Source organism: Marmota flaviventris, chromosome X (assembly GCF_047511675.1).
Source record: "Marmota flaviventris isolate mMarFla1 chromosome X, mMarFla1.hap1, whole genome shotgun sequence".
NCBI lineage: Eukaryota > Metazoa > Chordata > Mammalia > Rodentia > Sciuridae > Marmota > Marmota flaviventris.
This window is the reverse complement of record NC_092518.1, coordinates 39,761,399-39,772,029: the sequence shown is the minus strand read 5'-3', so window position 1 is coordinate 39,772,029 and position 10,631 is coordinate 39,761,399. Positions and strand designations below refer to the sequence as shown.

At 50.3% G+C, this 10,631-nt stretch overlaps 1 protein-coding gene across 2 annotated transcripts in view; it reads left to right on the top strand.

Moving 5' to 3' along the window:
• The window catches only part of Syn1 (synapsin I), a 53,862-nt gene extending 43,231 nt beyond the window's left edge, over positions 1–10,631 (top strand). The window contains exons 6-13 of one of the 2 annotated variants that reach the window (XM_027927259.2): positions 4,562–4,624; positions 5,393–5,535; positions 5,628–5,702; positions 5,834–5,936; positions 7,281–7,427; positions 7,847–7,934; positions 8,031–8,622; positions 9,550–10,631. In XM_027927259.2, the coding sequence (XP_027783060.1) occupies positions 4,562–4,624; positions 5,393–5,535; positions 5,628–5,702; positions 5,834–5,936; positions 7,281–7,427; positions 7,847–7,934; positions 8,031–8,622; positions 9,550–9,685 (1,347 nt within the window). In that variant the 3' untranslated portion in view covers positions 9,686–10,631. The remainder of the gene's footprint in view (positions 1–4,561; positions 4,625–5,392; positions 5,536–5,627; positions 5,703–5,833; positions 5,937–7,280; positions 7,428–7,846; positions 7,935–8,030; positions 8,623–9,549) is intronic. The other variant, XM_027927260.2, reaches the window with a different exon arrangement.

Below are 10,631 nucleotides of genomic sequence, written 5' to 3'. Positions count from 1 at the left end.
ACTTCCCAGGCATGGTAGCATATGCTTGTAATTCCAGTGATCCTGGAGGCTGAAGCACGAGGATCTTAAGATAGAGGCTCGAACAAGCAAGGTCCTGGCTCAAAATAAAATAAATAAATAAATAAGGGGCTGGGGTTGTGGCTCAGTGGTAGAGCACTTGCTTAGCATGTGCGAGACCCTGGGTTTGAGTCTCAGCACCACATAAATAAATAAAGGTCCATCAATAACTAATAAAAACATTTTTAAAAAATAAAATAAATAAAAAGGACGTGGAGAGTTTGGGGCTGTAGCTCAGTGGTAGAGTACCTGCCTAGCACGAACGTGTGAGGCACTGGGTTCCATCCTTAGCACCACATAAAAATAAAGGTATTGTGTCCATCTATAACTAAAAAAAAATATTTTTAAAAAAGTAGACGTAGCTCAGTGTTAAAGCATCTCTGGGTTCAATCCCTAGAACCACTACCACCACCAAAAATAAATAAATAAAATTTAAAAAAGATTTATGAAACCTATGCAAGAACATAGAGTTAATACATGGTAGAACTGAGACTGGAACCAGGCGGCATGGAGCCACAGCCTGGGTTAGAACCTTTCTCAAAAAACACATGAACAAGACAAGACAGGGTGTAGCTCAGTGGCAAAACAGTTTTAGCACACATGAATCCCTATGTTGCATCCCCAGTGCCGCAAATCAAATAAAAAACACAAAAACAAATAAAAGCACATACTCAGGCAAATAGCATTTATATAGCACTGACTCTGTACCAGGCAATCAGCATAGTTATTTATCTCACTTCAAGCTCACAACAAGCCTTGAAGGTGGAAACAAGTAGGATTCCCTTTTTACAAATGAGGAAATATGAGACATAAAGGTAGTGGAGACAAGGCACGGCTGGGTTTGAATCTAGGCTCAGTGACTCTGGGATCCCAACCCAAGTATGGCACAGTACTGGAAGGCAGGGAATGGTGCTGGTGAGCATCAGAGAGCATTAGGAGGGGGGTTGAGTGAATGGTGGTGAAAGAAGTTAGTGAGTCAGTAAAAACCTGTTCCCCACCCCATCCTGTCCTGCCCCTACCCCACTAACTGTTCCACACCCCTGGTGGGGGGTGGAATGAGGCAACCCCTGCCCACCAGCTTCCCAATGATGCAGGAATATTCCCGGGTGTCCTGGGGAGGGTTCTGAGGGCTGATGAACATTCTTGGTCAATTTAGGGAGGATAGACCAATAATGATGAGAGGATGATGACAGCAGCCTCCTACAGAGTACTTACTGTGTACTGTGGGCTTTGGACTTAGTGTAAATTATCTCATTCACTGTCTGCTACCTCCTTGCTAATTAAGTTTGGTTAACTTAGGGAGATTAGCTCAATAACCACAACAACACAATGCAAACCACTATCAGCACTTACGGAGTGTTTACCGTGCATGAGCGGTGCTCTGAAGCCATTGTATGTACATTATCTCTTTCAATCAGTCCCCGTGACCCACCTCCTTGTTCATTAATGCTAGCTGATACTCTTCCCGACATCCCCCTAGATACGGTTCATATACTCATTACACAATGAGGAAACTGAGACACAATAGGGGTCGAGCCATCTGCCCAGGAATGAGGGTGAAGAAATGACTACATTGGAGGGACAATAAAAGGAGGAAGGAAAGAAAACCAAAAATTTGTAGAAGCTGATTGTGAAAGTCGGGGAGTGAGAGTAAATGAGACAGGGGTCTGAGTAACTCCATGGCAGGATTGAGGGAGAAGTGAAGACAGGGAAAGTCCTGTCTTGGTTCCTCACTGACCCTGCTTCTGACGCCAACTCTTTATCTCTGAAATCTGAGTCAGCACTCAGTTTTGCCGACTATTTACTTCTGAGGAGTTGTATGGATCTGGGTTATTGCACAGGTTTGAAATGGGGTGGATGTGGGTTTCACAGAGGGGTGTCTGGATCTGTGACCATCTGGGGAGTTGGAGAGGTATGGTGGCCCAAAGGGACCAGTTGTCATGTATACAAGGGATGATCCCCACAATGTACCAAGTGCTTGGTCTGATTGTGCCCATTGTACACAACAAGAAACTGAGTCCCAGAAGGGTTAACCAAACTATCTGGGATGTCAAATGGCCTTAGGCAGAGGAGAGGCCAAGATTCAAGTATGGAAGCTGGGCCCATTGGTGCCTGCCTGAAAGTCCCAGCTACTGGGGAGGCTAAGGTGGAAAGGAGGATCCCTTGATTTTTTTGTTTTTGGTTTTTGTGTTACTGGAGATTGAACCCAGGGGTGCTCTACCACTGATCTACAGCCCCAACTCTGATCTCCCTAAACTGTTTTTTTTTTTTTTTAGAGAGAGAGAGAATTTTAATATTTATTTTTTAGTTTTCGGCGGACACAACATCTTTGTTTGTATGTGGTGCTGAGGATCAAACCCAGGCCACACGCATGCCAGGCGAGTGCGCTACTGCTTGAGCCACATCCCCAGCCCTCTCCCTAAGTTGTTGAGGCTGGCCTTGAACTTGCCATCCTTCTGCCTCAGCCTTCTGAGTAGCTGGGTTTACAGTTGTGTACCACTGCACCCAGCTAGGAGGATCAAACGAGTCCGGGAGTTCAAGACCAGCCTGAGCAACAGAGCAAGACTCTAAGTGGCACATGCCTGTAATCCCAGTGGCATGGGAGGCTGAGGCAGGAGGGTCACGATTTCAAAGCCAGCCTCAACAACTTAGCAAGGCAATTAGCAACTCAGTGAGACACTGTCTCTAAAACAAAATGAAAAAAATATTTACAAAGGGCAGAGGATGTGTTTCCATGGTAAAGCACCCTTGGGTTCAATGTCTGGTACAAAAAAAAAAAGAAAGAAAGAAAGAAAGATTCAAATCTAGGGATCCAAAGTCCCCTGCAGTGTGTACCTGAAAGGGTACATACTTACACATATCCACAGCATTGTGTTCAGGCTCAGGTCCAGGGGAAGCAAGGACGGTTTATGAAAAAGACCTAGAAACCTTGGCAAGCGGAGCTGGTTACGCATGTGCGCACACAGCTCTCTGCTATATTTCTGCTGCTGGGAGTTGCATGTGTGCCCCTCTGTGTGTTGTAAGCCCATCCCTGAGAGTCAGGTGTGCCTGATTATTTTTTTGCTGTTTGCTTCTGGGAGTTGTAGGTCACGTATGCAATCATGAATGCATCGTCCACTGGTGTGTGCTATGCGTCTGCCTGAGTAGAGTGTCACACATGCGTCTGATTGTTTCTCTGGCATGATGCCTGGAGGATTCCTCTCACCCCACCCCCCATCCGCAGTCTCAACACCATGCCTGAGTCCCCCTCCCCCCCTCCAGTGACGCCAGTCATTTGAGAAATGAGGAAGGAGGGGTGCAGAGGGAGGGTAAAGCCTGAAGGTCAATTGGTCACCCTGAGTCTGCCAGCTTCCTGTGCCTGTCGGGAACTGGGAACCACCACCGCCCCAGCAGCCCCTCCGGGAATGCCATCTCTACCCTGTCAGCAGGAGGCAGGGGCCCTGCACAAGTGCCCATGTGCTGTGGTGCCTAAATGTGTGTGCGAATGCCCAGCAGTGTTGTCTGTAAACTTAGGAGAGTTGTGGATATCTCTGATTGTGCATACATCTGTGTTTCACATATGGCAAGGCATGTTGTGTGTGTGTGTGTCTTGATATACTTTTTGTGTGCCCCAGAGTGTGGCCTGGGTCTATGTTATGGAGCTCTGGTTATGTGAAGACCTAGAAGTGTATGCACCTCCTGTTTGTTGTGTAGATCCTTCTATTGGTTGTGCATGTGACTAGGAGTGTTCCATGTGTGCCTGTAAGTGTTGAATATATGCCCAGTTCTGTTGCATGTGCCTGAAAAATTGTGTGAGCCTCTGTATTGTATGAGTGACCCAAAGGATCTGTGCATCTCTCTGTCAGTCAGGTTTGGGCAAGGGAGCCGATGTGTGTTTGAGTCCAGGAGTACTGGCTTCTGTCCATGTTTTGAGCCCCTGGATGGCAGAATGGCCTTGTGGGGAATGACTATGTGGGTCTCTGCAGCCCCGGAGTTAGGTGTGCTTTGGGCATACGTTGGTTGGTCTTCTCAACATGCTTGAGCATCTCTGGGTTTGGCTGGGTAGATCAAGTCTGAAGGTTTGTGTGTCTCGTAAGTTGTGTACGTGTGTGGATGAGGCTTACATACAATGCTTGGCTGAGAGGTCCGATTGCTACATGCTAACCACCACACCCCCATACACACATGCATACTCACCTCACTGTCATCCATCCACTATAAAAACAAACTTTCTCTTTTCTGGGAAAGTCCCCCACCCTCATCCCATGCCTTGCCCTGGGAAACCAGGGGCAGGAAGTGTGGGACTTAGTGGGTGGAGGGAGGGACAGGCAGGCAGGACTGGGTTTGAATCTGGGCTTGGAGATGCTGTGTGACTCCCAGCTGCTGCCCAACTGGGTCTAACCCACCTTTTCTGCAAAATGCTCATACTGTGGCTCATGCTGGATGGGGTTGCTGAACACCAACTCACTCTTGGTGGTTGGCACTCCTTCCCTGACCATGCCTCTTCTGCCTTTGTCCCCTCCAGCTTAGCAGCACAACGTACCCTGTGGTTGTGAAGATGGGGCATGCACACTCGGGAATGGGCAAGGTGAGTTTCCAGCTGGGGGTGTGTGCTCGTGGTGTGCACGTATCTGCTGTGAATGCTCCTGGCACTGTGGTCTTGTAGGTATGTGTCTTTGTGAGCTCGGTGCACACCAGTAAGTTTGACAGTGTGTCCTGGGATGTCTTCATGTATTTAGATTTTTGCTTTCTCATATTCAACTATTTTGTTAGCCTATTTTTTAATTTTTTTAATTTTTTTAATGTGTGTTCAGCCAATTTTGTACGTCCTGTTACCATGCTAGCATCTCCAGCACTGTATCTGCGTGGGTATGCATGTCTCTGTGCTGAATATGCACCATGTCATTTTTTATGTTCCAGGGTCTTGGGGTCCAGTATGCTTGCCATCCAGCTGATTTTGTCTGTGTGTGTATAAGCAGACTTGTAATTTGTAAGTTTGAGTGTGTCCCGCTTCTATGTTTGTATATTGTGTATACAACCAGGTCTGTGTCTGGCTGCCCATATGTGCATACTGTATGGACACAAAGGATTTTTTTTACAGCTTTATTAAGAATTCACATGCCTTAGAACTTACCCATTTAAAATGGTCAATTTAGTGGGGGTTTTTTGCTCATAGAGTTGTATATACCCAACTCTGTGTTTGTGCTCATGGACAAAACAGGAGACCCACAATTATGCATGCTTGAGTGCCTTAGAGTGCCCACATAATTTTCATGTACTGTGTGTCATGTGTACACACCACTCCAGGAGCACCCACTCCCCACTGCTGTCCTGATCCCCACCCCTATGCCCATAGGTCAAAGTGGACAACCAGCACGACTTTCAGGACATTGCAAGTGTTGTGGCGCTGACCAAGACATATGCCACTGCTGAGCCCTTCATTGATGCCAAATATGATGTGCGTGTCCAGAAGATTGGGCAGAACTACAAAGCTTACATGTGAGTGGAGAGATGGGCGCTCAGGAAGGGGTCCCCTGCTCTGTCCCATGCAGCCCAGAGACCCCCTGACTCTCTCTTCTCTTGTCCTCCAGGAGGACGTCAGTGTCAGGGAACTGGAAGACCAACACAGGCTCTGCGATGCTTGAGCAGATCGCCATGTCTGACAGGTGGGGCACCTGAACTCAGAGGAGGGGGGGGGTGGGGTAGGGAGGGGTGGGGGAGGGGGAGGGGACGGAGGGCAGGAGTGTGGCCACCTGAGCAAAGCGCTGATAGGCTGCCCTGCCCCTCTTCTTGGCAGGTACAAGCTGTGGGTGGATACATGCTCGGAGATCTTTGGGGGACTGGACATCTGCGCGGTGGAAGCACTGCATGGAAAGGACGGAAGGGATCACATCATTGAGGTGGGAGCACCCAGAGATCAGTGGGGCACAGAGTGAGGAACACATCCATAGCATCAACACACAGAACTGTAAAGCACTCCGCAGCTCCGAAAGTCCTCAGCAAATGACAATGTGTTTGGTAAACTGTAAAATACCTTGTGAACTGGGACATCCCTAGCAAATGTCAAAACACTTAAACTCTAAGCTGGGGTCGGGGTTTGTAGGTCAGTGGTGGAGTGCTTGTGGAGCATGCACAAGGTCATGGGCCATCCCCAGCACCATAAAACCAACCAAAAAAACCCAAAACTAACCTGCTCTGTGAACTTGGACATCCTTGGTGAATGGTAAAACGTATTAAACTAGAAAGTGCTCAGTGAATCAAGACATCTTGATGAATGGCAAAGCACTTAGTTACCTTGAAATTGTTCTGTGAAACTGGGCCAATGGTGAAGCATGTTGTAAAAGACAAAGCACCTAGCAAACTATAAAGTGGGGACTGGCAAACATTTTCTGTAAAGAACCAGACAGTATATATTTTGGACTTTGTTGGCCACACGGTCTATTGCAATGACACAACTCTGCAAAAGCAGCCAAAGACAATATGTAAACACCTTAAGTGTGATGATGGGATACAATGTATGTATTTGTGTCCAAAATTTGTTTATGGACACTGAAATTTAAATTTCTTATTTTTTACATGTCATCAAATCTTTTCATTTTTTTCAACCATTAAAAGATATCAGGCCGGGTGAGGTGGCGCACACCTATAATCCTAGCAGCTCGGGAGGCTGAGGCAGGAGGATCGCGAGTTCAAAGCCAGCCTCAGCAACTTTGCAAGACCCTAATTAACTCAGCGAGATCCTGTCTCTAAATAAAATTTTAAAAGGGCTGGGGAGGGACTGGGGTTGTAGTTCAGTGGCTGAGTGCTTGCCTATCATGAGTGAGGCACTGGGTTCGATCCTCAGCACCACATAAATATAATAAAATAAGGTATTATGTTCATCTACAACTAAAAAAAAATTTTAAATATAAAAAAGGGCTGGGGGTGTGTGGCTCAGTGGTTAAGTGCCCCTGGCTTCAATCCCTGGTACCATCCTTGGCTTACAGCCCATACAAAAACAGGCAGCACGCCAGGCCAGATTTGGCCCAAGGGCCCTGATTTGCAGACCCTGCTCTAATGTACCTAGGAAGCTGTCAGGTGCCTCATAACAGACAAGCCCTCCTCACAGGGAATAATCAAGGCCACTTAGAAACTGGAGCTTACTTCCTTGCAGTGCCTTGCTTTTGCCAAGCAAAAGTATTGTCACTGTCACCTCACATGCACTTTCTGCCTCGCCACTCACTGGATCCCTTTTCATCCCCCAGGTGGTGGGATCCTCCATGCCTCTTATAGGTGACCACCAGGATGAAGATAAGCAGCTCATTGTGGAACTCGTGGTCAACAAGATGGCTCAGGCCCTGCCCCGGCAGCGGCAGAGGGATGCCTCCCCTGGCAGGGGCTCCCACAGCCAGGTAAGGCCCTTGGTATTGAGCTACTGGCAGGGAGGCCAGCCCTTGGTCAAGATACCCCACTGAACCCATAATCAGTAGGCTAAGATGGCAGAGCATAATCAGTTTTGTTAACATGGCAGAGGCTGGCAATTGTGTAGGAATTAAAACTTTATAACCAGAGGTTCAACTAGCATCACCTTAATGCACATGTGGCTACAACTGCCAGTTGTTTTAAAAAATGATAAATCACTGCTACCCTGACTTCCCTGAGTGCTTCTCTACCCTGAGTATGGGGTGGGAGCCTCAAAACCCCATATCTCCTCATCTGGCCACAAAAGGGGCAATACCCAGCAAAGAGGGAACCCATGTCACCCTGACTTGGCTGGTGCTCCATAGGTTGGTAACTATGTTTAACCTGTCTTCTCCATTCCTCTGCCTAGACTCCATCCCCAGGGGCCCTGCCCTTGGGCCGCCAGACCTCCCAGCAGCCTGCAGGGCCTCCAGCTCAGCAGCGACCTCCGCCCCAGGGTAAGTGAGGGCAGGCTTTCTCAGCCCCTCTGGTCTCAAGTAGACCCCACCTTTCACTGCTCCCTCTCATATGTGCCTTCTCTCTCTGTCCCCTAGGTGGCCCTCCACAGCCTGGCCCAGGGCCCCAGCGCCAGGGCCCCCCACTGCAACAGCGCCCTCCACCACAGGGCCAGCAGCACCTTTCGGGCCTTGGACCCCCAGCTGGCAGCCCTCTGCCTCAGCGCCTACCAAGTCCCACATCCGCACCCCAGCAGCCCGCATCCCAGGCCACACAGATGACCCAGGGTCAAGGCCGCCAATCCCGGCCAGTGGCAGGAGGCCCTGGGGCGCCTCCAGCAGCCCGCCCACCTGCCTCCCCATCTCCCCAGCGCCAGGCAGGCCCCCCACAGGCTACCCGCCAAACATCTGTCTCTGGTCCAGCTCCACCAAAGGCCTCAGGGGCCCCACCCGGTGGGCCGCAGCGCCAAGGCCCTCCCCAGAAACCCCCAGGCCCTGCTGGTCCTACACGCCAGGCCAGCCAGGCAGGTCCCGGACCCCGCACTGGGCCACCCACCACGCAGCAGCCCAGGCCTAGCGGCCCAGGTCCCGCTGGACGTCCTGCCAAACCACAGCTGGCCCAGAAACCCAGCCAGGACGTGCCGCCACCTGCCACCGCCGCTGCCGGGGGACCCCCACACCCCCAGCTCAAGTAAGGGGACTCCTACAGCAGCCTTCGCCTTGCTGCTCACAAAGCGGGCTCTGGCCCCAGTAGGGCAGCCCTAGTTCCCATGCTCCTCAGACCGTGGACCTATTCTGTGGGAGCTGAAGTCAAACCCCTCCCCCAGGCTTTCACTCCTCCCCTCCATCCCAGATCCTTTTGTCTCCATTCCAGGGATTTGGTGCCAGAATCCCAGAGAAATTCTTTCAGTTCAGATTCCTCCCAACAGGCCCTGGGAAAGTCCCCATTCCAGGTCCTTGGCCCAACCCAGGCGCCTGGCAGACCCATTTTGAGCACTTCCCTGCCTAGCGAATCTCTTTCCAGCTCAACTCAGACTTCCCTGCCAAACTCCCTGCCTCTTCCCCCCAACCCATCCCTAAAACACCTCGTGGCTGACTCATAGTCCTTGTATCATTTCACTCAGCAGTAGAGCCTCAGGCTTTCCCCTAAAGTATGGGCTCGTTTCTGGTCCACCACAAATCCTTTTGGCCTACCTCAGTATCCTCCCAAATTATCACACCATTCTCTTTGCTTCTTCTGGTCCAATCCAAACCCCTCCCCCTAGCCTTAAAACCTCATTTCCCCTTTCATATCAAACTAGCCTAAAAATTCAAAGATATGATTCAGCCCATGACTCCTCTCACCAATCCCACACTTCCACACCTTGCATCTAAGTCTTCCCAGCTGGCCCCACATCCCAACTCCCTGGCCCTCGGCTCCGCCCACCCCACAAGTCCTCCCAGCCTCAAGAATCCATCATGGTTCAGGCCCGAGGTGGTGGGGGGGAAGGTCAGAGGCACAGCCCCAGGATCAGAGGGGCAGGGCTGGGGCCGGGCCTGGGGTAACATTGTGTTTCTCTCCCCTCCTCCCCTTCCTCTTCCCCCCTTCCTCCCACGCCTCCACCTTGTCTCTCTCTAGCAAATCCCAGTCTCTGACCAATGCCTTCAACCTTCCAGAGCCAGCCCCGCCCAGGCCCAGCCTTAGCCAGGACGAGGTGAAAGCTGAGACCATCCGCAGCCTGAGGAAGTCTTTCGCCAGCCTCTTCTCCGACTGACACCCCACCCTGAGAATCCCCAAATCCCTGGGCAAACCCTCTCTGGGCCCTGAATCCATTATTCACTTTTGGAATCTCTAAATTCCTTGAGAACTCCTCTCCTGGTTCTCCAACATCCCACTTATCATTCCTCAAGATACCTAAGTTCCTTGTGACACCTGGTCCTAAATCCAGTTCTCACGTTTGGGATCCCTAAGTCCTATTAGAATCCTGCTCCTGGTCACCTCAAGATCTACTGTTTTAGAACCTCCAAATTCCTTAAGACCTCCACTCCCAGTAACCCAAAGGGTATTTCCTTCCTGGAAGCTCCCAAATACCAGGCAACCTGTTTCTGGTCCTAACACCACTGAATGCCCTCCTTGAGTCCAGAAACTCCTGGAAAAACCTATTCCTGGTCCTAAATCTCTCCAGCACACCTTGTTCCTCATCAAAATTTTCCAATTCCGAGAAATCCCTACCTTTAAAACCCTCTCCATGGATCTCCCATCTCTCTGGAGATCCACATCTTCAAATGTCACCCACCAGAGTTCCATAAAAATCTCCCTTCACCCTCTTCTCCTCAACACCATTCAACACACTGGGAGCTCCTCTCACTTCTAGGACCCCTCGGTTCCCCCAGGGACCACCCCCCCAGTTTCCTGCCTCTGACAGCTGTCTTTAAATATGCAAACTCCACCCATCCACCCAGAATCCTTTGCACAGGGAAGGCCAATGGTCTCCCACTTCCCCACCTTTGCCGTGATGTCTGTGTCTGTGACTGACGTGGCCTCCTCTTGTGCCGTGCTTGGCATATGTGGTCCTCGTTCATCGTGCCGCCTGTGGTGATGCGTGCAGTGACGCTGTTTGTGTGGTCTGCACCTCCCCCCAACCTCCACTCCTTGCCTGGATTTCCTCCCCTCAGCGGCTCTGAACCCCAGAGAAGAGTCGGGAATCAAAATAAACAAGC